The 24,686-nt window shown below is 47.1% G+C and overlaps 2 protein-coding genes across 2 annotated transcripts; one reads left to right on the top strand and one right to left on the bottom strand.

Moving 5' to 3' along the window:
• The first annotated feature begins 2,479 nt into the window (after window positions 1-2,479).
• LOC123073744 (transcription repressor MYB4-like) lies at window positions 2,480-3,525 on the top strand. The gene is made up of 2 exons (XM_044496790.1): window positions 2,480-2,755; window positions 2,860-3,525. The coding sequence occupies exons 1-2, from the start codon at window positions 2,538-2,540 to the stop codon at window positions 3,188-3,190; spliced, it is 549 nt and encodes a 182-aa protein (XP_044352725.1). The 5' UTR covers window positions 2,480-2,537; the 3' UTR covers window positions 3,191-3,525.
• Window positions 3,526-18,489: 14,964 nt separating this feature from the next.
• Window positions 18,490-20,491, bottom strand: LOC123073745 (patatin-like protein 2). The gene is made up of 4 exons (XM_044496791.1): window positions 19,956-20,491; window positions 19,692-19,869; window positions 19,441-19,602; window positions 18,490-19,229 (listed from the first exon to the last, which is right to left on the bottom strand). The coding sequence occupies exons 1-4, from the start codon at window positions 20,369-20,371 to the stop codon at window positions 18,684-18,686; spliced, it is 1,302 nt and encodes a 433-aa protein (XP_044352726.1). The 5' UTR covers window positions 20,372-20,491; the 3' UTR covers window positions 18,490-18,683.
• Window positions 20,492-24,686: the final 4,195 nt, after the last annotated feature.

Consider the following 24,686-nt stretch of genomic DNA (forward strand, 5'->3'; position numbering starts at 1 on the left):
TTGAAATAATGAAATAAGTGACAGAGTAAAACCAATTTTACTCATAAATGACATAGATGTAATAAATGAAAAATATTTCACTAATATGAAATGTTTCAAAAAAGTGAATGTGAAATAGCGATATAATGAAATATGCAAAATTGTTTATTTCACATAAGTAAGATATTTCAAAGTAACCGAGATAATCATCTGGTGAACTACTAAAACATAGAAAAGAAGTCAAAAACTTATTTCACAATGTGAAATATTTCAAAATAAGTGAATTGGTTATATCGTGAAACAGTGATCTGTTTAAATAAGTGATATATTTAAATTACTTTATTTCACACATGTAAGAAAATTCAAAATAGTGAAATAGTGATCCAGTAAAATATTGGAATAGATGAAACAAGTGAAAACTTATTCCGCATATGCAAATACTTTAAAATAAGTTAAATATGTGATATGTGAAAATATTTAAATAAATGAAATTGAAATAGGAGATGAAGTCACTGAGATATGTGTTTCAAAGATATTTGAAAAAGGAAAATATGAAATATGTGAAAGTTTTCGAATAAGTGAATCAAGCTAACTATGCCATATCTAAAACATGTGAAACTGAAATAGATATTGAAATTAGTATTTTTTGTCATGAAATATATAAATGCAACAAAACATTTATTACTTGACATATTTTAAATATACAAAAAATTAAAATAACTAAAATTTATTTATAAAAAATCATTATAACTTTATTTATGTATATTTGCCTTAAATAATTGAAACTTAAGTGTGAAGTAACTATAATCACCGGATGGAAATAATTGAAATAACTAGACGGAATTAATTGAAATTATTTTTTCTCAATAATCAAATCAACTGATTTTAAATATTTGATATCATTTTAATTGAAATAGATATAGTTCAGGAAATAAATGAAATTATTAGAATTACAGACATAAATGTTGTAAAAATTGAAATACATGAAATATATAACCTATTAAATATTTCAAATAAGTGAAATTTAAACATGTACTAAAATTACGGAGATGTATGTTTTAGAAGTATTTCAAGTATGTGAAATATCCGAGCTATGAAATATTTCAAGTTAAAATGGCAAATGTGCACAAATATTCCAAGATAGCAAAGTTAAAATAATTAAAATATGTGTTTTGAAACAATTGAAATCAAGTTTAAAAAAAAAGACATTTTGAAATAAGAATTAATTTTATTATAGTTGCTAATTGAAATAAACATTTTGAATCCGTTTTCACTTTCGATGATTTTTTAAAATAACTACAAAACATTCTATTGCAATTGAACAATTTGTTTGCAATATTTTTGGTATTTGTGAAATTTATTTCAATCAATTTTGTGGAACGGTGAAATTTACAAGGTTTTCAAAAATATCCAACATTGGTACTGTTGGAGAGGTCTTATTGCCAGGATTAAAAATATATTAAAAGGACCAATACATAATTTTGACTTAATTTATATGAAGCATCTAAAAGCCCCTAAAAAATAAATGCTATGCAAGAGAGATAGAGGAGAGAGATTGGTGCAACCATGAATGCACCATGGGCCATCCATACATTTGTGTGACAAAAAATTGGTGGGACCAGGTGTGAGAAATACGCGAGATTCTCAAACAGGAGACCAAATTGGCTGGTACATCAGGATACGGGGTGAGGTAGCTGCGCCTAATTGGCTGGATGGGCACGAGCGCCTTTAGTTAGAAAGGACTTCGGCTTTGTACCAGCCGTCATTTTTCTTTCTTTACTTTTTTGACTATTTTCCTCTTTACTTTATTTTGTGAAAAGTATGTAGACATATTAGCAAAGTTGATGAGAAGTACAAATAAACCTCAAACATAATATAAATTAGTACATCGAGATTCCAAAACCACCAATTTTTTTTTTACTTTTTAGCTAGTTCTAAGACTTTTGGCATTGTACGTAATTTTATTTAAAAAATCTAGAAAAATACATCATAGGAAGCAATTCCTATATATTTAGTTTAAAAAATCAAATAAATTGAGAGACAAAAACATTACTTCTTTTCCTTTTTCACTTGGGCTATCTCATATTTGGCTGAAATATAAATGGATATCGTAGTTGCACTGTACCAGATATTATAGGCCGAAATATAAATGGATATCATAGTTGGACCTGTGAGGGATATTTGCGGGTAGGTGCGGTGCTGCCGACCGTAAGGCGGCATGCATGCTACAGTAGTACCGGTACGTACGTGCGCGCATGCACGCAGCACACGATGCCACAAGCCGCAACTAACAAAAGCGGCAGCGCACGCGCGTGGGCGTGGCTAGCTAGCTAGCTAGCTAGCTCGATCGTCGGCTCGTCGTCCAGTAGTACAGCTGCAGCGATCCAACCGGCCGGTCTTGCTGTTACTTCCGGTCAACTGCCAAAAATAAGCTCATGCACGCACGCTTTATATGCCAACATTGCCACACACACCTCATCTTCTCCTCCTTCGACCCCTAGCTAGCTATCTAAGTCGACCTAACCATCGCAAGCTAGCACACGTACCAGCTACTAGCCATGAGGGAGCCACGACGCAGTCCGAGCAGGCAGCCGACGACGGCGAGGAGCCGCCGCCGGCCGAAGCTTGTCACGGAGCGCCTGACCACTACTATCAGTGATGCGCGGTCGCTGCAGCCGGCTATGGCTACAGGGGGGCTACTTGCTGGGACGACGACGAACTTCTCCGAGGACGAGGAGGACCTCCTCATCAAGCTGCATGCTTTGCTCGGAAACCGGTACCTACCTAGCTACGTGCTTGCGATGCATATAGCGATCCGTAGCTAGTAGCTAGCTTCTGGTTATGTTCTGCTGATGACGAATCACGACTATATCTATCCAGCTGGTCCATCATCGCCGGGAGGCTGCCTGGGAGGACGGGCGAGGAGGTCGAGGCCCACTGGGGTTCGCCGGCGATGAGGAGGCGCACGGGCGGCGCCGACCCCGACAGCCATCGTGTGCTATTGCAGGCTTTGCTAGCCTCGTCACATGATCAGCACGGCGAGCATCTGCCAAGGGTAATTCCAAATGAAGTGCGCCGGGAGCACCGGGGCCGTCCTTCCTTCTCCAACGACGGACTCGACGACTGGGCATTGTCGGACGCCGACAGCAGGTGCCTCGCTCAAGTGAACCTGGAGCTCAGCCTCTCTATGCCGTGCAGTACGTCTACTTAATTTGGAGGGTTTCACCTGGTGTTTACATACTTCGGTTGATGGCTTCTGTACCGTATAAGAAACAGTCCTACTCCCTCAGTCCGAAAAAGCTTGTCCCTCAAATGGATGTATCTAGCTCCAAGTTAGTACTAGATACATCCATTTAAGGGACAAGTTTTTTTAGACGGAGGAAGTACTATGTATGTATGTGTACTGACTACTACTCCAAGTTCGAGTTGAGCCCATCACCGCTCCTTAATTACTCAGTATATGAAGCAGCTTGTATTGTCTACAAGAGAGATATATAGGCTCATCATTTAATGCTCATGTCCCTTCAAAAGTTCAGATATGATCTACGTGGCAAAAACTCAATTTGCCAATACTCCTACCCAATTTTATACCGTACATTAGAGAAGTAGAGGATGATGATCTTAAAATGCTTGACTTTGTGGACCACACTTCTATTTTAATTTGAAAGTTCTTTTTATAAATATGACAATCATTCATTATATGCAATCGTACGAACTTTACCTTATTTATCCAACAGTACTAAAGCTAAAGCCATAGCTTAGGTAAGCAATGAAATGAAAGACTTACAAAGTTATATGGCTATAATTAAAGCTCACGTGACACAACCTTGTATTGTTTTATTTAGTTCAGTCCCTGTCTCATTATCAGATCGTAGGTTGTTTAGTTTTCTGTTACTTCCTTGGTGATCTGGCCGAAATCGGAGAGGGGCCTCTCTTTTTTCAAACAAAAGTCGAGCCTCCCTAAGTTAGTGCGTTTTCTTTTTGTTTTGTTTAATAAAGTGTCAAGAGTTGCCTTTAGCATGATTAGATTAGAATATGGTTACTAAACAAGCAATTGATGTAGCTTTGATGATCTTGTGGGAATTTTCACAGCTCAATGAATTATCATAGAAATCTGGTAACTATAAGTACAATATGTAACTATCAGTCTTTGGTCTACGCAAACTTTTTGCATGATTATGGACGGTATATGCGTTGGACACAGGATGCAAATCTATATTATTCATGCTTCACTTTATTTTATTAAAAATCTCATTCCCTTGACTTCAATCTAATAATTTTTCTCTTTTTAAACATTACATTGCCACACGATTCACATGTTTTATTGTTTTCAAAATGTAAAGAAAGAACACACTTACATTTTATTTTACACAAGTTATAGTTGATTGTACCATCTATTTATGTATTTGTTTTAACAAGAATATCGAGTTACCATGTATTACAAATGGATAGTTGACAATACCTTGTCTGTATCTAGCTCGCTAACTAGCTGATTACTTATTCGTTTAGCTACTTGATAGTGTATACTTCTCCTCTAGGGAGTAGTACGTGAAGTAAGAACATCTAATCAGACCCCCAACTTCTCTCCTAAACAGGCGGACTACTCGGACACCGCTTGGACGCAAAAAGACCACCCTAACGAGCCCTCCCCACTTTCCTCCTAAACGTCCGGGCTGTCCGACACCCTCATATCCAGCCCATATGTAGGGTGGATATGGGGCACCTCGGACAAGCCTAGGCACGTTCGTCACGCCGAACCGGTGTAGGCTGGACCAGTTCGATGCTACATATAACCCACCCCGTCGACACCCTGCACAAAGTTCTAGTCCTCACTCTTGAGCACTCCACTCCACTCTAGCCCCACCTCCCCCTTTCGCTCCACGATGGCCTACTCCGGCAGCAGACCTGAGTCTGACTGGTCCAGATCCGTTGACTGGGATCCGTCCACCATGGAGTGCTCAGACGAGGAGGAGAGAGCCTCCTGGCCGGAGTCCGCCATTCCCTGGAGGAAAACGGAGCTTTGGCGTGGGAGCGTCCTAGCCGCGGATCCACTAGCCAGTTACCAGCACCTCCACTCCGGGTGGGATCTAGCGGTGTCAGCGCATCTAGCGGACGCTTCGTCACTACAGCTGGTGAGTGCAGCTGAGCATGTCCCTGGCAGAAGGCTCCGACGCCCCAAGCTTAGCGTATCCTAGGTGATGGGTACTTGTCCCGGTGATGTCGGGCTTGGACTCTGAGGCCAATGGGAGTAATGCTCAGTGCCATGGATGCTCCGAGTGTGAAAGCGCGTCCGTGGTCGAGGCTCGGCATGCCCGTCATGATAGGGAGAAGGTGTATCACGCAGTGGTGGCCGGTGACGAGGATTACCGTGCCCGGATACTCTCGAACGGAAAGCCCGGGCAGCTCGGGCCTCGCGATCGAGCAAGCCCGGGCCGTTCGTGCCTTCACTGGCCTTCCACCAAAGAGGAGGATCTGAACATGCCTAGTGCCATGTCCGACACATCCAGCTACGACATCGAGCAGATCCGCCTAGATCCTTATTGCTTCTTCGACCGTCACTTCCTCGACCATGAAGACAAGGTCAGGGGCAAGGGTTGCCGTGGTTGAGCTCCCCTATGCTAGCTATGTCTTAGTTTCATATGCCATGTACGAACAATGTCCTATACCGAAAAAGGCTTTCGCGCCGCTTTATAAATAAAGCAAACCACCGAGCACAAAGTCAACATGGTACCATCCGAACACAACACACACACACACACAACGCCACCGCAGGCAAGGTCCAACACACACGCACACAAACACTACACAAGGTTCAGCTGTGGGCACAGCACAACAAGCCCAACACAGAAATGAAGCACGCACAACACATGTCCTATGTCCAACAATGTCCTATGTCCGGTATGAACTATGAAACTACATGTGTTGACTCATGTTGCATGTTTGTGTATGAATTTAAGGGTTTGGATATCAGAGAAACGGCTGCGGACGAGGACAAGTTAGGGACAGCCTGCTCCTCCTGTCCATGGACAAGTCCGGACATGCCCGCGGACATATTGAGGGTTAGATTTGTCCATCGCCGATGTAGATGCTCTAAGTGGCCAGCGGTCAGACGTAACAAGTCCAGTCGTGACACAACAGATCGAGCGCCGTGCGCGCTGACGCCTTGTCCATGCACATGCATGCGGCCCGCGCGCAAATGTCGGATCGGCCGGCCTCGATGGATGATGCACGTGGCCATGCACATGCACGCACTCCGGCCGGTCTCATCCACTCTTCCGTAGTTCCGGCCACCTCCTCTATAAATACCACACGTCGTACGTAGGTACGTACCTGTGCTAGTGTATCTCAATCAGTTTGTAGCCAGTTGATACTCCAGCCATGGGCTCGAAGCGCATCGCTGCTGTGTTGTGTGTATGCCTGCTCCTCCTCATCGCGACGGCGTCTGAGGCCAAGTCGTTCGCTGAGTGCTGGCGGATGTGCTGGAATCTGGCCAAGCCAGCACAAGTGCCTTTCTAAGCCTATCCAAGCTTGGGGGCGCCGTATTTCTTCGAAATACTAGCCTGCTTTGCGGGCTAGCTAGTGCCCGCCATTCATATTTCTTCCATCATTTTTTTTACTAGCTCGGTTTTAGTTGTCTCTCAACATAAGTGTCGCAAACCTAGTATACAAATTTAGTAGTACAAAGTTTTATTAAGTATGTGACACTTATTTTGGGACGAAGGGGGTATGCATAATAACGGCTGGCATTGTCGACGTGCTATTGTTTTCTTTCTTTTCTTTTGTTGCGTGCGAAGCCATGCATGTCTGCAGTGTCTCCGTGTTTTCGTTTCTTTTGTTTATTTATGTTCTGTTAGCTACAAATAAGATGAAGGAAGGAGGAAACAGAAAAACTGCCCAGGTTTGAGCAGCACCAAAAAAAAAAAATCTTGTCACTTCGTAATTTGCAGGATGCATGCTCAATGTTCACATACAATATGTGATATCACAACCAAAAGCCAACAAAAAAGGGATATCACTGCAAAGCAAGTTATCAAGGTGGGGCTAAAAACCCCGTCTTTGATAGCTTAATCCGACTCGAACGTAATGACATTCGAGGTGGGGCCACATTTTTACCACCCACATAAATTCTGGTGCTCACATTTATTCCTGAATTTATTTCAGTATTTCCTGCGATGCGCATTCAGTGGGAAGAGACGTTCTCGTTGACGACGAGACGCCTACGGTGACTTCGTAAATCTCAAGATAATATGCCGGCTCAGTCTTTCGGAGGTGCTCATAGGGGTAATGTGTGCATGTGTGCGTTCATAGGGGTGAGTGTATGCGCGTGTATACACTGGTAGAAAATGGGCCTTTAGTCCCGGTTCGCAAAGGCCTTTAGTCCCGGCTGTGCAACCGGGACTAAATATGCGCGACTAAAGACCCCCCCCTTTAGTCGCGCCTCTTACGAACCGCGACTAAAGGCTTTAGTCCCGGTTCTCATGGCTAACCGGGACTAAAGGCCCGTCCACGTGGGCGCCAGGGGTCTGTCGGGACGGAGGACCTTTAGTCCCGGTTCTCGTGGCTAACCGGGACTAAAGGCCTCCTCCGCAGGTTTAGGGTTTTAGCCCCCCTAAACCTGGTTTCTTTTTAATTTGTAGTGTTTTATTTCTTTTATATTTTATTTTGTGTTTTATTTTAATTTTGATGAAGTTTCAGTACACATATTCTACGCTACTATATACATGCATATGAAATTTCAAACAAGAAGAATTCAAGAGGAATATATAATATATATATTCAATCTCGGGTGACCATATACAACTTCGAACAAGTTTCCATACACAATTAGGATGGATGACCATATACAACTTCGAACAAGTTTCAATCTCGGGTATGCATATAAATTTCTTCATCCTCGGTATAGTGTTCTCCTTTAGGATTGATGACTTCCCTCATGAAAAATCCTGCTAATTCATCTTGAATTGGTCGGAAGCGAGCTTCTGGACTAAGCCTCCTCCGCAAGTTATCCGTCGCGTTGCGCACGCTATCCGATGCCTTCCGCTCAGAGGTGTGTCTCCGGATGTTCTCACAAACATAGTATCCACATAGATTGGTCCCCGGTGGCTGCTTATCCACATTAACTAACCTTCTAAAATCTAGCTCATGTTTGAATTCACTGACAATTTCTTCTGAGAACCGTCTCCAAACCCTACAGGGCAAAGAAAATTAAATGAACAAGGGAGTTATTAGTTACTTGATATTAGGAAATGAACGAAAGAGACCGATCGATATAGAGCTCAAATGATTGAAAATAATTACTTTTGCAGCATTTTTCTCATGTCGGCCCAACGCTTTGGATCCGAATCCATAGAGTCCATGATTAGAACTCTGGAGGTGTGAAGTTCAATATTTAGCAGAATCCAGTGGAACCTGCGGACACGTTACATGCACAGTCATGCATAACTCATCGATTAGACATACCATGCATGGAGTAAACAAAAGAGAATGGGCACAAGAGAGAAACACTCACCCAAAATGGTAAGGAAATAGAATATGACTTTTGAGTTGATGCTTTCTAAGAAACTTGTACAAATCTTTCTCCACGTCTTCGGGGTGATGTTGTAACACATGTCCATTAACGATATGTGGGTCAATGAACCCAACATCATGGATGTTTCTTATTTTGCATTCCCAAATCTTCAATCTGCATAATAGCGTACGCAACAATATAGTTAGGACAATATATATATATATATATATATATATATATATATATATATATATATATATATATATATATATATATATATAGTGCAGGCAATGAAGAACGAGATGAGGTAGAAATAAATCACTTACAGAACGTAGCAACTCAGCATAGATTTGTCGAGGTCGCGCAGATTGAACAACTGAAACAATTCACTCATATGAACTTGTACAGAGTACCGTTTAGTGTGATGCTCCTCTGTAACATCCGCATAAACATATTCTTTGTCGGCCCATGTTATGAATTGCTTGTACCAACGTAGCAGATTTCACATTTGTGGTGGTAGACTCTTTTCCCGCGCAGGCTCGACGAGAGGCCCATTCCGCACATATTGTAATGCTATCTCACATACTGGCGCATCCTCAAGGCCTAAGAAGGCACGAAGAGTCAAACCCATCTCGGACGCTTGTTTCATGGCACTCGCTACAGTCAATCCAAGTGCTGCCGCAGCTGCTATGATCTCGGGGTCCTCTTCCGGACCGGCTTTCACTATGAGCGGGGGGATCGATTGTTTCTTCTGCATCCCGAGCTGGTCAACTTGTTTCCCGCTTTTTTTACTTTCTTCTTTCTCCTCCTTCAATATTTTTGCTTGCCTACGAAGTTCATGTCCATAGTCGTCAGGCATATTCAGCTCGGCTTGGGACGGTGTCGTCAAAAAATCCTTAGCCCACTTCTTTTGCTTCTCAGTGAATACTTGCTTGGGCTCAGGCTCTTTTATCGCCTTCATATCCGCCTTCCATTTCTCATAATAAGCAGACGCGGCCAATTTGGTTTCAGCTTCTCTAAGTTCCCAAGGCCTTGGGAGGAGAGGCTTCAGTGATGGCTCCGGTACCCTTGTGGTCTTAGGTACATAAGGGTCCGGGTTAATAGTCCAGGAGCGGGTTTCCTTGCTGTCCGCCTGCTTCTGCTTCTTCGCCGGAGGTGGATTGGGGGGCGTCGTACCCGCCGAAGGAGGATTGGGGGGCGTCGTACCCGCCGGAGGTTGTGGATCGGGGGACGGCGTCGAATGGCGTGAAGGAGGTGTAGGTGAACCACCACCACCGCCACCACCGCCACCACCACCACCATCGGAGGGGGGTGGACTTGCTAGCCTTGGCGCCTCGCCTGGAAACACTATGTACTTCTTTTTCCATAGAATGATCTGGCGCTTGACATCTCCAAGTCTTCTCTCCCCTTCGGGTGTAGCTTTGTCAATCTCCAGGTCCTCAAACCCTTGGACTATGTCTTCCACCGTGACACGAGCATAGCCATATGCAATGGGGTTGTTGTGGTGGAGTGCTCCAGGTGTACAGGGTAAAGCACTGCCACTAGCTACCTTCGTGGAAACATTCCCCACGGGATAATGCAGATCACATTCTTTCATCTCCTTTACATCATCCACGGGGTAGTGAGGCTCCGGTGCACGAATCTCGATCATCGGTGCACTAGCACCAGGCGGGGCATCCGTGGAAGCCATGCTGCTTCTCCGCTGCTGGCTTCCGCGATCCGCTTCATGATCTTCATGCGGCCCTGCAGCCGATTTTTCTTTTACTAGTTCATGCACTGTCTGCTTCAACTCATGGAGTTCCGATGCAAACTTCGCCATAAGATCTGCATCCCGGTCCGTCTTTCTCTTACGGCTTCTGTAACAGTACGGGTCATTGTCCTGGGAAAACCCTACTTTCCACGGAACTTTGCCTTTGCCTCGTACACGTCCTCCGTGTTCATCATTCCCGAGGGCTGTTGTCAGTGCGTCTTTCTCTCTGTTGAACTTGATCAAGCCCTCTTGAGCTTGGGTCATTGCGTCAATAAGGGCTTGGGTGGGAGCAAACTTTTTCTGCCGGTGAACACAGACCCCTGTCTCCGGGTCTAGCGATCCCCCATGCCCGTACCACCAGCTTTTGGCCCTTGGGTCCCATCCCTCTGTACCTAGAGGGATTCCTCGCACCCTCAGGTCTTCCTCCATCTTCTGCCACCTAGGCTCCGAAAGGCGGTATCCTCCTGGCCCCATAATATGATGGAACTTTTTCTTACTCGCATTATCCTTATTTTTTTCGATATTTCCTTGAAATGCTCCGATTGCTTTTGCCTCACAAATTCTGGCCAATCATCTTTCAGTTTCTCATGTTGTCCAGTCTTGCCCTTGTTGACATAGTCACGGGTTAAATTTTTCTTGAAGTTCCGGAATGCTTCGCCCATCTTCTGAAGAGCGAACTCTTTAACTAGCCTCCTCCTCTCACGTCCACCCGGAACCTCGTTACCGAATTCATCGACTTTGTTGTATTCCGGTGGTAGAATGAAATGTTCCATAAGCTTTCTCCAGCAATCCTTTTTCGTTCTCTTGTCGACAAAACTGAAACCAAGACGTGCCTTCTTTGGCTCCTTCCATTCCTGGACGGTGATCGGGACGTTGTCTCTAACAACGACTCCGCATTGGTTGATAAACTTTGAGGTGTGCTGTAGGGGCTTGCCGGTTCCACTGACAAACTCAATGGCATATGTTTCTCCTGTTTTCATCGCCTTGGATTTGCCACGCTTTGTCGTACTCGATCCGGCCGAGGGCTAAAAAAAGAAAGAGAGTCGCGCGCGTTAATACATATGTATTCACATTTCAGTAAATTTGTATCACGAGAGGCTCAATGTATATATATACCTCGCCGGAGGTGGTTGCTACTTGCAATTCGAGATCGTCGTTTGTTGACGGTTGACCTCCGTCGACAATGTCCGTTCCTTCACCTTCTTGATCATCGACAATGTCTGTTCCACCGTCAAGGTTCAGAAAAGAAGAGACTACATCCTCTTCTTGCTCATATTCTGAGCCCGGCACATAAGGAATCTCGTTGTTGATGATGCCCATTAAATAACGTTCAGCCTCCGGATCCCTAAGCGGCTCGGCTCTATCGTCCGCCATATGTCACTCCTGCATGTAGTAAAAATTCTTTAAGTATAAAGGAATTAAAAAATAAGATTAAGGGGACATAGAGGAGGAGGAATTAAAAAATAAGATTATTGAGCACTCCTTTTCTTCTTCCTTTTCTTTTTTCCTTTTCTTATTTTGTTTTTTCCTTTTCTTCTTCCTTTTCTTTTTCCTTTTCTTCTTCCTTTTCTTCTTCCTTTTCTTATTTTGTTTTTCCTTTTCTTCTGTTTTGGTTTCTTTTGCATTGGTTTCTTTTGTTTTGTTTTCTTTGTTTTTCTTTTTGGTTTTCATTTGGTTTCTTTCTTCTTCCTTTTTTCTTCTTTTTTTCTTCATTTAACATTTTCTTATTTTGTTTTTCCTTTTCTTCTGTTTTGGTTTCTTTTGCATTGGTTTCTTTTGTTTTGTTTTCTTTGTTTTTCTTTTTGGTTTTCATTTGGTTTCTTTCTTCTTCCTTTTTTCTTCTTTTTTTCTTCATTTAACATTTTCTTCCTTTTTTCTTTCTTCTTCCTTTTTTGTTTCTTCTTCCTTTTTTCTTTCTTCTTCCTTTTTTGTTTCTTCTTCCTTTTTTCTTCATTTAACATTTAACATTTTCATTTGGTTTCTTTCTTCTTCTTCCTTTTTCTTTCTTCTTCTTCCTTTTTCTTTTTGGTTTCTTTCTTCATTTAATATTTAACATTAACATTTTCCTTCTTCTTCCTTTTTCTTTCTTCTTCTTCCTTTTCCGGCGGCGGGAGGCGGAGGACGGCAGGCAGGGGCAGCGGGCGGCGGGCGGCGGGCGGCGGGCAGGGGCAGGGCTAGGGGCAGGGCCAGGGGCGGCGGGCGGCGGGCAGGGCAGGGGCGGCGGTGGCGGCGGCGCACTAGGGCAGGGCAGGGGCGGCGGCGGCGCTCACTGGGGGCGGGGGCGGCGGCGCGCAGGGCAGGGGAAGTGGGGGGCGGCGGAGCTCACGGGGGCAGGGCGTCGGCGTCGGGGCAGGGCGTCGGCGTTGGCGTCGGCGTCGATCGGCGTCGGGGCAGGGCTTCGGCGTCGAGAGGAGAATGGGAGGTTTGACAAAAGGTTTGATACATCATTCAGTTCATCGACCAAATACAAATCATCCGGATTCGCCATCGTACGTTTTAATTCACATGATCCATTCAACAAAGTTTGGTACAATAAATTATTACACATCAATTCTTCCCTTGTGTCCCTGCTTGCTTACGATTGTGCCGTATCCATGGAGCATCCTCATCATTTAACTTAATGCTTGGGTCAGTGTTCACTTTGAAGGGCGGAATTTCACCAAACATATTATAATCTTCTGACATGTCTGTCTTGTCCTCCACTCCCACGATGTTTCTTTTCCCTGAAAGAACAATGTGGCGCTTTGGATCATCGCATGATGTACTGATCGTTTTCTTATCTTTCCGTTTCCTCGGTTTGCTACTCATGTCCTTCAAATAAAAAACCTGAGCGACATCTTTGGCAAGGACGAATGGTTCGTCAAGGTAACCAAGATTGTTGAAATCCACCATTGTCATTCCGTATTGCTCGTCCACCTTTACCCCACCTCCTGTTAGCTTGAACCATTTGCACCGGAACAAAGGGACCTTAAAGGAGGGTCCATAGTCAAGTTCCCATATCTCCTCTATGTAACCATAATATGTGACCTTTTGCCCATTCTCGGTTGCTGCATCAAAGCGGACACCACTGTTTTGGTTGGTGCTCTTTTTATCTTGGGCGATGGTGTAAAATGTATTCCCATTTATCTCGTACCCTTGGAAAGTTGTTATAGTCGAAGATGGTGTCTTGGCCAACATGTACAGCTGATCTCCAACATCATTGTCATTCATTAAATGTTTTCGCAACCAACTGCCGAAAGTCTCCATGTGGGCCTTTCTAATCCAGGATTCAGGCTTCCCCGGGTTGTCCGAGCGTAAAATATTCTTGTGTTGCTCGAAGTACGGAGCCACCAAGCTGGAATTTTGCAGAACTGTGTGGTGTGCTTCAGTCATAGAATGACCGTCCGTACATATCGTTGATTTCCTTCCGATCGTGCCTTTTCCACTTAGTCTCCCCTCGTTCCGCGATTGAGGAATACCAATCGGCTTAAGGTCAGGAACATAGTCAATACAGAACTCAATTACCTCCTCATTTCCATAGCCCTTGACGATGCTTCCTTCTGGCCTAGCACGGTTACGAACATATTTCTTTAATACTCCCATGAACCTCTCAAAGGGGAACATATTGTGTAGAAATACAGGACCGAGAATGAAAATCTCTTCGACTAGGTGGAGCAGGAGGTGCGTCATAATATCGAAGAAGGATGGTGGGAACACCAACTCGAAACTGACAAGGCATTGGACCACATCGTTCTGTAACCGTGGTAGATCTTCTGGATTCATTACCTTCTGAGAGATTGCATTGAGGAATGCACATAGCTTCACAATGGCTACTCGAACATTTTCCGGTAGGAGCCCCCTCAAAGCAATCGGAAGCAATTGCGTCATAATCACGTGGTAGTCGTGAGTCTTCAGGTTTTGGAACTTTTTCTCCGCCATGTTTATTATTCCCTTTATATTCGACGAGAAGCCAGACGGGACCTTCATACTGCTCAGGCATTCAAAAAAAATGACCTTCTCTTCTTTGGTAAGAGCGTAGCTGGCACGACCTTGAAACCATTCCGGATGCCGGTCATCTGGGTCTTTCAAAAGTTGCTGGTCCTGCCGTGCTTCCTTTGTATCATTTGTCTTCCCATACACGCCCAAGAAGCTTAGCAGGTTCACGCAAATATTCTTCGTAACATGCATCACGTCGATTGCAGAGCGGACATCTAGGACTTTCCAATATTCTAGCTCCCAAAATATAGATTTCTTCTTCCACATGGGTGCGTGCCCGTCAACTCCCCGCGGAACTGATTGTCCGCCAGGACCCTTTCCAAAGATGACTTTCAAATCCTTAACCATATCAAATATCTCAGCACCAGTACGTTCCGCAGGCTTCGGCCGGTGATCTGCCTTGCCGTTGAAATGCTTGCCTTTCTTTCTTACGTTATGATTTCGGGGAAGAAATCAACGATGACCCAGGTACACGTTCTTCTTACAATTAACCAAACGTACACTTTCAGTCTCATGTAAGCAGTGCGTGCATGCATTGTATCCCTTATTTGTCTGTCCCGAAAGGTTACTGAGAGCAGGCCAATCGTTGATGGTTACAAAAAGCAACGCTCGTAGGTCAAATTCCTCTCCTTTGTGCTCATCCCAGACACGTACACCAGGTCTGGCCCACAACTGTAAAAGTTCATCAACTAATGGCCTTAGGTACACATCGATGTCGTTCCCGGGTTGCTTTGGACCTTGGATGAGCACTGGCATCATAATGAACTTCCGCTTCATGCACAACCAAGGAGGAAGGTTGTAGATGCATAGAGTCACGGGCCAGGTGCTATGGCTGGAGCTCTGCTCGCCAAAAGGATTCATGCCATCAGTACTTAGACCAAATCTTATGTTCCTTGCGTCAGCTGCAAAATCTTTGAACACTCTGTCGATCTTTCTCCATTGCGTTCCATCAGCGGTGTGTCTCAACTCCCCGTCGGACTTACGGTCCTCTTTGTGCCATCGCAATGACTTGGCATGCTTTTTGTTCCTGAACAGACGTTTCAACCGTGGTATTATAGGAGCATACCACATCACCTTGGCGGGAACCCTCTTCCTGGGTTTCTCGCCCTCAACATCGTCACCAGGGTCATCGCCTCTGATCTTATAACGCAATGCAGTGCATACAGGGCATTCATTCAAATTCTCGTATTCACCGCGGTAGAGGATGCAGTCGTTAATGCATGCATGTATCTTCAGAACCTCTAAACCTAGAGGGCAGACAACCTTCTTTGCTTCGTACGTACTGGCGGGCAACTCGTTATTCTTCGGAAACATATTCTTCAGCATTTTCAGCAAATTTTCAAATGATGAGTCACCTACACCTTCCTGTGCCTTCCATTTTAGCAAATCCAGTGTGCAGCCCAGCTTTTTCAGACTATTATCGCATCCTGGATACAAAGACTTTTTGTGATCCTCTAACATGCGATCCAAATTCTCCCTATCCTTGTCAGTTTCGCAGCGTCTCCGTGCATCAGCAATGGTCCGACCAAGATCATCAGCGGGCTCATCATGTGCCTCTTCTTCACCTTCACCTAACCCTTCCCCACCTTCAGCATCATCCTCCATGAAAGTATCACCGAAATGATCATGATAGTTGTCATCGATATCATCCCCTTCTTCATCTTCTTCCATTCTAACCCCTCTTTCTCCATGCTTGGTCCAACAATTATAGCTTCGCATGAAACCGTGCCGAAGCAGGTGCATGTGAACGTCTCTTGAGGAGGAGTAACCCTTCTGATTCTTACAGACAGCACATGGACATATAATAAAACCTTGCTGCTTGTTCGCATTTGCCACTACGAGGAAATCTTTCAAACCCGTAGTGAACTCGCCGGAGAGTCGGGGACCGTACATCCATTGCCGATTCATCTGCATTATTATTATATAAAGTATATAATTAACCATCATGCATTTGTTAAACTAACTAGCTAGAAATAATACAAATTAAACAATGAACTACACACATGCATATTTTATCAATGACACATGAAAGGTTCAAGTTGCTAACCGCGATCGCGGAGGAAAAATAAATGAGAAAGCTCAAGTGTGGCTCGGACACTTCATATCATGTTTGTTTCAGGCTCTCGGGCATTTCATCGAACACCTTGTGTGCATAGGAGGAACCAAAAGCAAACCCACCACCCCCTTCTGAATATTGTGAAGTGAGCTGAGTGAAGTGAAGTGAGCTGAGTCCTATATATAGGGATGGGCCTTTAGTCCCGGTTGGCCTGGCCAACCGCGACTAAAGGCCTTCGGGGACCTTTAGTCCCGGTTGGCCCGCGACTAAAGGCCTTCGGGGACCTTTAGTCCCGGTTGGCCAGGCCAACCGGGACTAAAGCCCCTCCCGTCCGCCAGCTGTCGACCGAGCGCGCTGGGCCCAGATAGTTGGTCGCGGGTCTCCTCCCGAACCGCGACTAAAGACCCCTTTTGTCGCGGTTCGATTATTTTGGGGACTAATGGGGGCGTATGGAAGCCTCTTTTTCTACTAGTGATATGAGCGCTTATGTCTGTACTGATGTTCAAAAGAAAAAACAGATAGACGTTCGGGACTTATCATTGTTCACGCCTGCCACCAAAAAATAACAGGTAGACCTCGTAGCATAAACACAGTATTGTGAGGCGGATCGTTTTCTACACCTGCCACCAAAAAATACCGGCTCGCTAGGCCCATTAGAAACATCTTGTACAGAAACATCGTGAGCCCTAGCAGCTAACCCCTCACCACCCATCACCACTACCCACATCTCTCGTACTCTGCAGTCTCCTCACATTCCAATCTCTCTCTATCTCATGTCCCACAGTTCACTACTGAGTAAAGTGTTACAGGTGGCCTAAAATTGGTGGCGGGCAAAGGAAGGCACCCGTCACTGCTATTTTTGAAACGCAGCAGTGGCGGGTAGCAAAACATATACACCACTGTTGTTAGCATAGCAGTGGGGGGGGGGGGGGGGGGGGGAGTATAAGCGCCCGCCACAAGTGTCCCCAAATTTGCGCACGTAATGAAAGTGAGCACTGACGGGCAAGGTTAACTACCTGCCACTAGTATGGAGGGTATCAGTGGAGGGCACTAAATATGCCCGCCACAGATAAATTGGATGACCCGTGAAAAAAATAAATTCTAAATATCCAGATGTGGCGGGCATAAGTATCGTCCGCCACTGCTAACGTCTGGATATATATATATATATATATATATATATATATATATATATATATATATATATATATATATATATATATATATATATATATATATATATGCGGCCCCGCCATGTGCATTATGTTTTTGCCGTAACGATCTCAAATTTTTATCACACCCTATAGGTGTCCAATGAAGACACAACGCAAATGTTTTGGTGGAGACTGGTTTAGCTAATCCAGGTAATTAGACAATAATCCTCTTTTCTATAAACTTGTCATGCAGGCAACTATCACTATGGTTCTCCCACACCCCATGATCAGGCGAGCCTCACATGTATATATGTGATGATCATTAATGGAATAACACTGGTCCAATTCATTCATCCAATTTTCACCCATGTTATCACCACCTTGCCTCTGCCGAGTGGGCAACACACGTGCAAAACTTGTTGGGAAGTACTAAAAAAGGTGGGAAAGATGCCTAGAGGTTTCCTGTCCTTCTTCCTCCGACTCCTTTGTGAAGATGGTTGTCGTCATCGCCCGATTGGACATCAACCTCATGGTGTTTGAGGACTTCGTCATCATCACCGGTGTCGGTATGATTTCCGTTGTTTGAAAGGATGAAGAAACTCAAATCTTGCTCTCAAGGCCAAGAAAGTGGTTGTTCGGGCAACTAGAGAGGAAGTAGTAGAAGAAGAAAGTGTTCAAGAATATGTTGATACCGTGTGCCCGATAAATAATTTTGAAGAAGACTTGGCCCTCTTGGTCAAGAACTACTCAGGCACCATGGCGAACAAGAGAAGGAATCTCAAGGAGGAGTCCTTTGGGAGAAGAAAGTGCTCCAACTATGATAGCTCGCAACACTTTGTTGTGGATTGTCCATTTGAGAGACACGAAGACAAGTCCGAGAAGACTGTACTTAATAAGAAGTTCAACAAGTTCACAAAAATAAAAGATGACAAAGTGCTTGTTGACGAGGAGTACATGTGATGATGATAATGTGGGAACGTCCGCCATTATCGTGCATTAATCAAGGTTGAGAAAAAACCAAGTGACAGTTACCCAACATGTATGGACAATGAAAGAAATTCACAAATTGGGACATCCATGCCATATACGCAGTGGTTTATAGAGGGAATATTGGACAAACAATGAATATCTACATGAATAAACAGATATAAATGACTATCAACAAATTAATATGTACACAAATATATCTATCTATACAAATAATATAGGTAGTGCTCGTCAGTCTCATCAAATTCGAATAGTAAGGAATGCCCCAAGTCTCTAGAGTTCAACATCGCCCTCCTTCCGAAGTCTGGCTTTGCGCTCCTCCGACAACATGCGTGCGAAATTGACCAACTCCTCCTCATTCGTGCCCCTATGTTGGTCGGGCTCATTCTTCCCCGTCTCAGCGTTCACTTTGCACACCTGCCTCTTGAGCAGTGCCTTGCCAACGTCGACGAGCCGGTTGAGGTTCTCCGGCGTTGACACGTCGACGGAGGCCGTCTCACCCTTGAGCTCGTCGTCTTGGATCCGGAGGTAGCGCTTCTCGCAGTGAAGCGCCTGAAAGAGCACAGAGGCGTGGATGTCCACAAGGTCAGCACTGGCCTGGCTGAAGCTATCGATGATGGGCGTGGCGCCCCTGTTGTAGAGCCACCCAAGAAGGCCCCACTTGCTGCATTCGGCAGCGTCGAACTTCTCTTCGATCTTGGCGGTACCGGTGCCCAGCGAAAGGATCATGAACTTGCCGTAGTCCGCGGGCTTGATGGGGAAGAAGTCTGGGTTTCCCATCAGGATCTGCTTGCTTACGTCCGTCATTGCCAGCAAGGTCTGTAATATATCCACGTCGGTTGTCAAACGACAGAGAACGTTCAATACATCGATATCATAACCGGATGATAGTCAACGGTTTCCATACATCAACATCATAACCGGATGACAGTTAGTTAATTGTTATACTATTAGATGATAATCCAATTAATTAGGTTAACAAGTCTCACTATAATTGAGGTGGCGTGTCGTGTTAGCACGACGAACTCACCGGATTGTTTGCAGCAACGCCACCGTCGATGAGGTTGAATTCCCGGACTTTGCCATCCTCTTGCTCTGTCCGGAAGTGGTGGCCGGGGAGGTAGGTCGGCGCAGCGGACGTGCTGATGCAGACGTCCGATAGAAGAGCGTTTTTCGATTTATCCTTCATGGCCTACATACAAGTTCCATATATAAATCAGACGGCATGGTGCAACCGTGCAAGCAACATGTTTATTAGTAATCTGTTCACACATCACATACGTTGTAAGTGGAGAAGATTGTGGGCTGCAGGAGTTTGATGTCGAAGGTTGGGATGACGACGTTGTTGAGCGTGTCGCCGACCCGCGTGTCGCCGAGCAGCTCCTTGACGACGGAGTGGAGGTACTCGCCGTTGTACTTGGGTCCCATCATGCTCCTCATCAAGCTGAAGGGCCCTTTGCTGCACCACAGAACATACACACATACATCAAGATGGTCGATCAAGGATGCAGGAGATTTGTGCGTGCGATTTGTGTTATTGTGTACCTGGCTTGAGGGAAGATACTCGGGCAGTGGTCGAGGTAGAACTTGTTGATGTCCTTGGCGGCGAAGAGCGGACGGCCCGCGTCGTCGGGCGCGCTGAGCATGGCCGTCACCAGCCCGCCGGTGCTCGTCCCGGCGATCACGTCGAAGTAGTCCGAGATCCTCGCCTCGGGCCCGTCGAGCTCCTGGAGCTTCTCCTCGAGGAAGGCGAGGATGGTGCCGGGGATGATCCCGCGCACGCCACCGCCGTCGATGCTGAGCACTGTAACGATGCTCCCGTAGGAGGGCGGAGGCGACCTGGGGCTCCCCAACGACGACGACGCGCCACGGCTGAGGGCACGCTGGGCCGCGTTCATCAGGATCCGGGGCCCGTTGCTTCTCAGCCCGGCCCCTTCCGCTACTTGCATGGCCGGCGGCATGGTGGTTACGATTGACCTTGGCAACCTCAAACTAAGACCTTAACTCTCTTTACGAAAGTTGTTCAGTCGGCTGGTTCGTTTGTCTTCGGCACTTGTGTGACGATCGACGGCGTTGTTGGTGGTTGAGGTGCATCATATTTATATCCATGGAATTGGGAAAAGTCGTGCTCCCCGCCGGAGCGCCGGAAGCATCGTGCATATGCAGGCGGTCATGGCCGCACCGTACGTGCGACGAGTCAACAAGTTGAATTGAAGGAGCCAAAGACGCGGGGACGGGCGCCGTGGACCGTAGCATGCCGGTCATGGCCGTGGGCTGAAGATGTGCAGCGTGCACACGCTAGCATTGGAGGATAGTTATTCTAAATTCCATGGACCAGGCTGGCCTGAACTCCTCGTCCAATGGGGTGGTGCCACTATATTTCGTGTGGCGTGTCCAGCGTCCAGAGTGAGTGGTGCTCCGCCCGCGGGGCACGCACAGCCAAGGTACGCATTCTTTGTTGTTTACCTGGTCCGTTTACTCTCGGGAATGTTGGATGGGTAAACGTTCCTACGGTGACAAGTTTCTCCTCCACGAAAATGTACGGAAGGCTCCTGCAGCTTAGTCGTGCTTCCTCCTAGAGACACCGCTTTGTGGGACAACGTAGACCAAGACCAAATATCAGTTGTTCCCTTCCAGGTGAAACTAGCTACTGGCTTCGATCCTTCTCTCTTCGAGCACAAAATTCGTACGTAGACTAGTTCAAGCTGACACGCATACAGGTTCTGTCTAGTACCTTCTCTTGATTTGCAACTATGGTGTTAGGCAATGGATCTCGATCTGAATTCTCACGCTCACAGGGTAGCTTACAGAGTTACACTTTGACTTGTGGGAAGGGGAAGAAGAAAGCAAAAGCAAAAGGAATGCCGTGCCGTGCCGTGCCAGTGCCTGATCTCACTGGATGCCGTCTCCGTTGCTCCACTTGGCCTTAAGAAGGGTTCACCCACTCTGGGCCCACGAACCGGCGGCTTGGGTGCTTGATCCTAGGTGGACGCCTGATGACGCGGTCTTGGCCCTGATTGGTTCCTTCTTCCCTTTCTGAAGCCACGCTGGCTGCCTTGTCAATGCCCGAGTCTTTGCCGCCTCTCTCTGAATCAGGGACGCTGACATCCCCTGCTCCTTGAGAGCACGCTTGTCCCCAAGCTGCTACCACAGGAAAGCGGTTCTTGAGAGCCAACGCGTCTTCCCACGATGCGTCCAACAGCTCGGAATCTGACCATCGAATCAAGTACTGTCCGCGTCTTCCCGACGGTGTTTGACGCCAGCGCTTGTTCAGGAGTTCCACTGGAAACAGTTCAGGTGACTTCAGGCTTGGTAAGATAGTCGAGGCTGTTGTACCTGGTGACAGCGCTCGACGCAGCTGGGACACATGGAAGACCGAGTGCACTCACGATCCCTCCGGTAAGTCCAGTTCGTAAGCCACAGGATTGATGCGCTTGATGATTTTAAATGGTCCAAAGTACCTGAATGCCAGCTTGTGGTTGGATCGACGATGCACTGATGATTGCACATATGGCTGCAACTTGACGAAGACAGCGTCCCCCACAGCAAACTCTCGTTCTGATCGTTTTTTGTCGGCCTGAACTTTCATGAGATGCCGCGCGCGTTGTAGGTGTTGCTTGAGGACCTGTTGCATGGTCTTCCTTTCCTCTAGCCATTCCTTCAGCTCTGGAATCTTGCATACTGACGCGGCCTCTATTCCCCAGTGTCGCGGCTCATGCCCATACAGCGCTTGAAACGGAGACATGTTCAAAGCTGAGTGGTGACTGGAATTGTACCAAAATTCTACAAGAGCCAGAAACTGGTTCCAGTGGTTGGGGCATGCGTGAATGAAACACCGTAGGTAGATTTCCAAACACTGATTGACCCGCTCAGATTGACCATCCGTTTGCGGATGGTATGGAGTACTCATATTGAGCTCTGTTCCAATGCATTCTAAATTCCATGGACCAGGCTGGCATGAACTCTCGGGAATGTTGCATGGGTAATCGTCCCTACGGTGACAAGTTTCTCCTCCACGAAAATGTACGGAAGACCTAGACCAAAATATTCGTGGAGGTACTGGCCATAGAATAGAAACAAGCCAAAATTAAAGTAAGTGACACTAGTGGTTCCTATCATTTCCTCTTCCCATTTCCAGCACAAACTCCTAATGTAGACTAGTTCTAGTTGACACGCATACGGGGTCTGATTGATGCTTTCTCTGCATTTGCAATTGTTGGTTTTGAATTCAGACCGCCATTTTTTACCGCAATAACTATAACTGGTATTTTGGCATCATTTTGCTGATACGCTACCGAGGTTTGGCTGATGATGCTATAAAATGAATGCCGAACACGAGAGAGTTTCTCTTCCACGAAGATGTACAAAATCTCGTGCAGTGGTGCTCCTGGACGAAGTGGATGTCGAGCTCGATGTGCTTCGTCCGTCGGTGATGGACAGGGTTGGCAGCGAGGTACACCGCCGAGACGTTATCACAGTAGACGAGCGTCGCCTTGGTGACCTCACATAGCAACTCCTGGAGTAGCTGTCGTAGCCAGGAACACTTCGCGACGGCGTTGGCCACGGCTTGATACTCGGCCTTGGCGCTCGATCGTGAGACCGTGGGTTGTCGTTTAGACGACCATGAAATCAGAGAGGGCCCGAGGTAGACGCAGTAGCCGGAAGTGGAGCGTCGAGTGTCGGGACACCAAGCCCAGTCGGCGTCGGAGTAGGCGACAAGGCTGGTGTCGGGCGAGGCCGTCAGGGTGAGACCCATGGCTGTGGTGCCACGTATGTACCGAAGTATACGTTTCACGAGAGCCCAATGGGTGTCACGAGGAGCATGCATGTGAAGGCACACCTACTGGACAGCATACTGAATGTCCGGACGCGTCAGTGTGAGGTACTGAAGCGCACCGATGATGGAGCGGTAGAAGGGAGCGTCGGACGCCGGAGAGCCCTCGACGGCGGACACCTTAGCCTTCATATCGACAGGCGTGGAAGCAGGCTTGCAATTAAGCATGCCCGCTCGCTCCAGAAGCTCGTAGGCGTACTTCTGCTGGTGCAGAAAGAAGCCAGTAGCCCGGCGCACTACCTCGATGCCGAGGAAGTAGTGGAGAGCCCCCAAGTCCTTGAGGGCGAACTCGGTGCCGAGGCGAGCTGTGATCTGCTGAAGAAGCGCTGGCGAGGACGCAGTCAGGATGATGTCGTCGACGTACAGGAGGAGGTACGCGGTGGCGTGGCCCTGGTGGTAGACAAACAGGGAGGCATCCGACCGTGTGGACCGGAACCCATGTTGCTGGAGGAAGGCCGCGATCCGCTGGTACCAGGCCCGAGGTGCCTGCTTCAACCCGTAGAGAGAACGGGAGAGCAAGCACACGTGGTCTGGATAGTCGGTGTCGACGAAACCAGTCGGCTGCTGACAGAACACCTGCTCGTCGAGATGGCCATGCAAGAAAGCATTAGACACATCGAGCTGGTGGACAGGCCAAGCGCGAGAAACAGCAAGCTGGAGAACAGCGCGAATCGTGCCCGGTTTAACAACCGGGGCGAAGGTGTCGGTGAAGTCCACGCCGGCGCGCTGGCGAAAGCCGCGCACCACCCAACGCGCCTTGTAGCGCTCGAGAGAACCGTCGGGGCGAGTCTTGTGGCGGAAGACCCACTTGCCAGTGATGACATTGGCACGGGGTGGCCGCGGGACAAGCTGCCACGTACGGTTGCGCTGCAGGGCGTCAAACTCCTCACGCATCGCAGCTAGCTAGTTCGGATCCCGAAGGGTTGCGCGAGCGGAGGTGGGGAGCGGTGACGGCGTCGAGGTAGAAGCCGCGCATGCGTACTCGTCCGACGAGTAGCGCGTGCTGGGACGCAGGGTCCCAGTCCGAGCCCGAGTGACCACACCGGTGAGGGGTGCGGCCGTGGCGACGGGAGCCGCCAAGGGAGCCGCGGCGACGGGGGCCACGGCGGGGCCGGCCGAGGGGGCCACGGCGACGGGGGCCGCGGGGGCGGCCGAGGAGGCCGCTGCGTCGGGGGCCGCCGGCGCGGGAAGCGCGGGCAGAGCCGGACCCGGGGCGCGGCTGGGCGGTCCGCCAGAGGTGGAGGCAGGGACGAACCGCGCATCAGGAGACTCCGAAGGTGACGGTACCTGCTGAAACGGGAACACGAGCTCATCAAAGTACACATGCCACGAAGTGAAAACGCAGTGGGAGACTGGATCATAGCACCGGTAACCTTTGGTGTTGGGAGGATAGTCAAGGAAGATGCAAGGAAGGGACCGGGGCGCGAGTTTGTGAGGAGCAG

The sequence above is a fragment of the Triticum aestivum genome, chromosome 3D, assembly GCF_018294505.1.
Source record: "Triticum aestivum cultivar Chinese Spring chromosome 3D, IWGSC CS RefSeq v2.1, whole genome shotgun sequence".
Lineage (NCBI taxonomy): Eukaryota > Viridiplantae > Streptophyta > Magnoliopsida > Poales > Poaceae > Triticum > Triticum aestivum.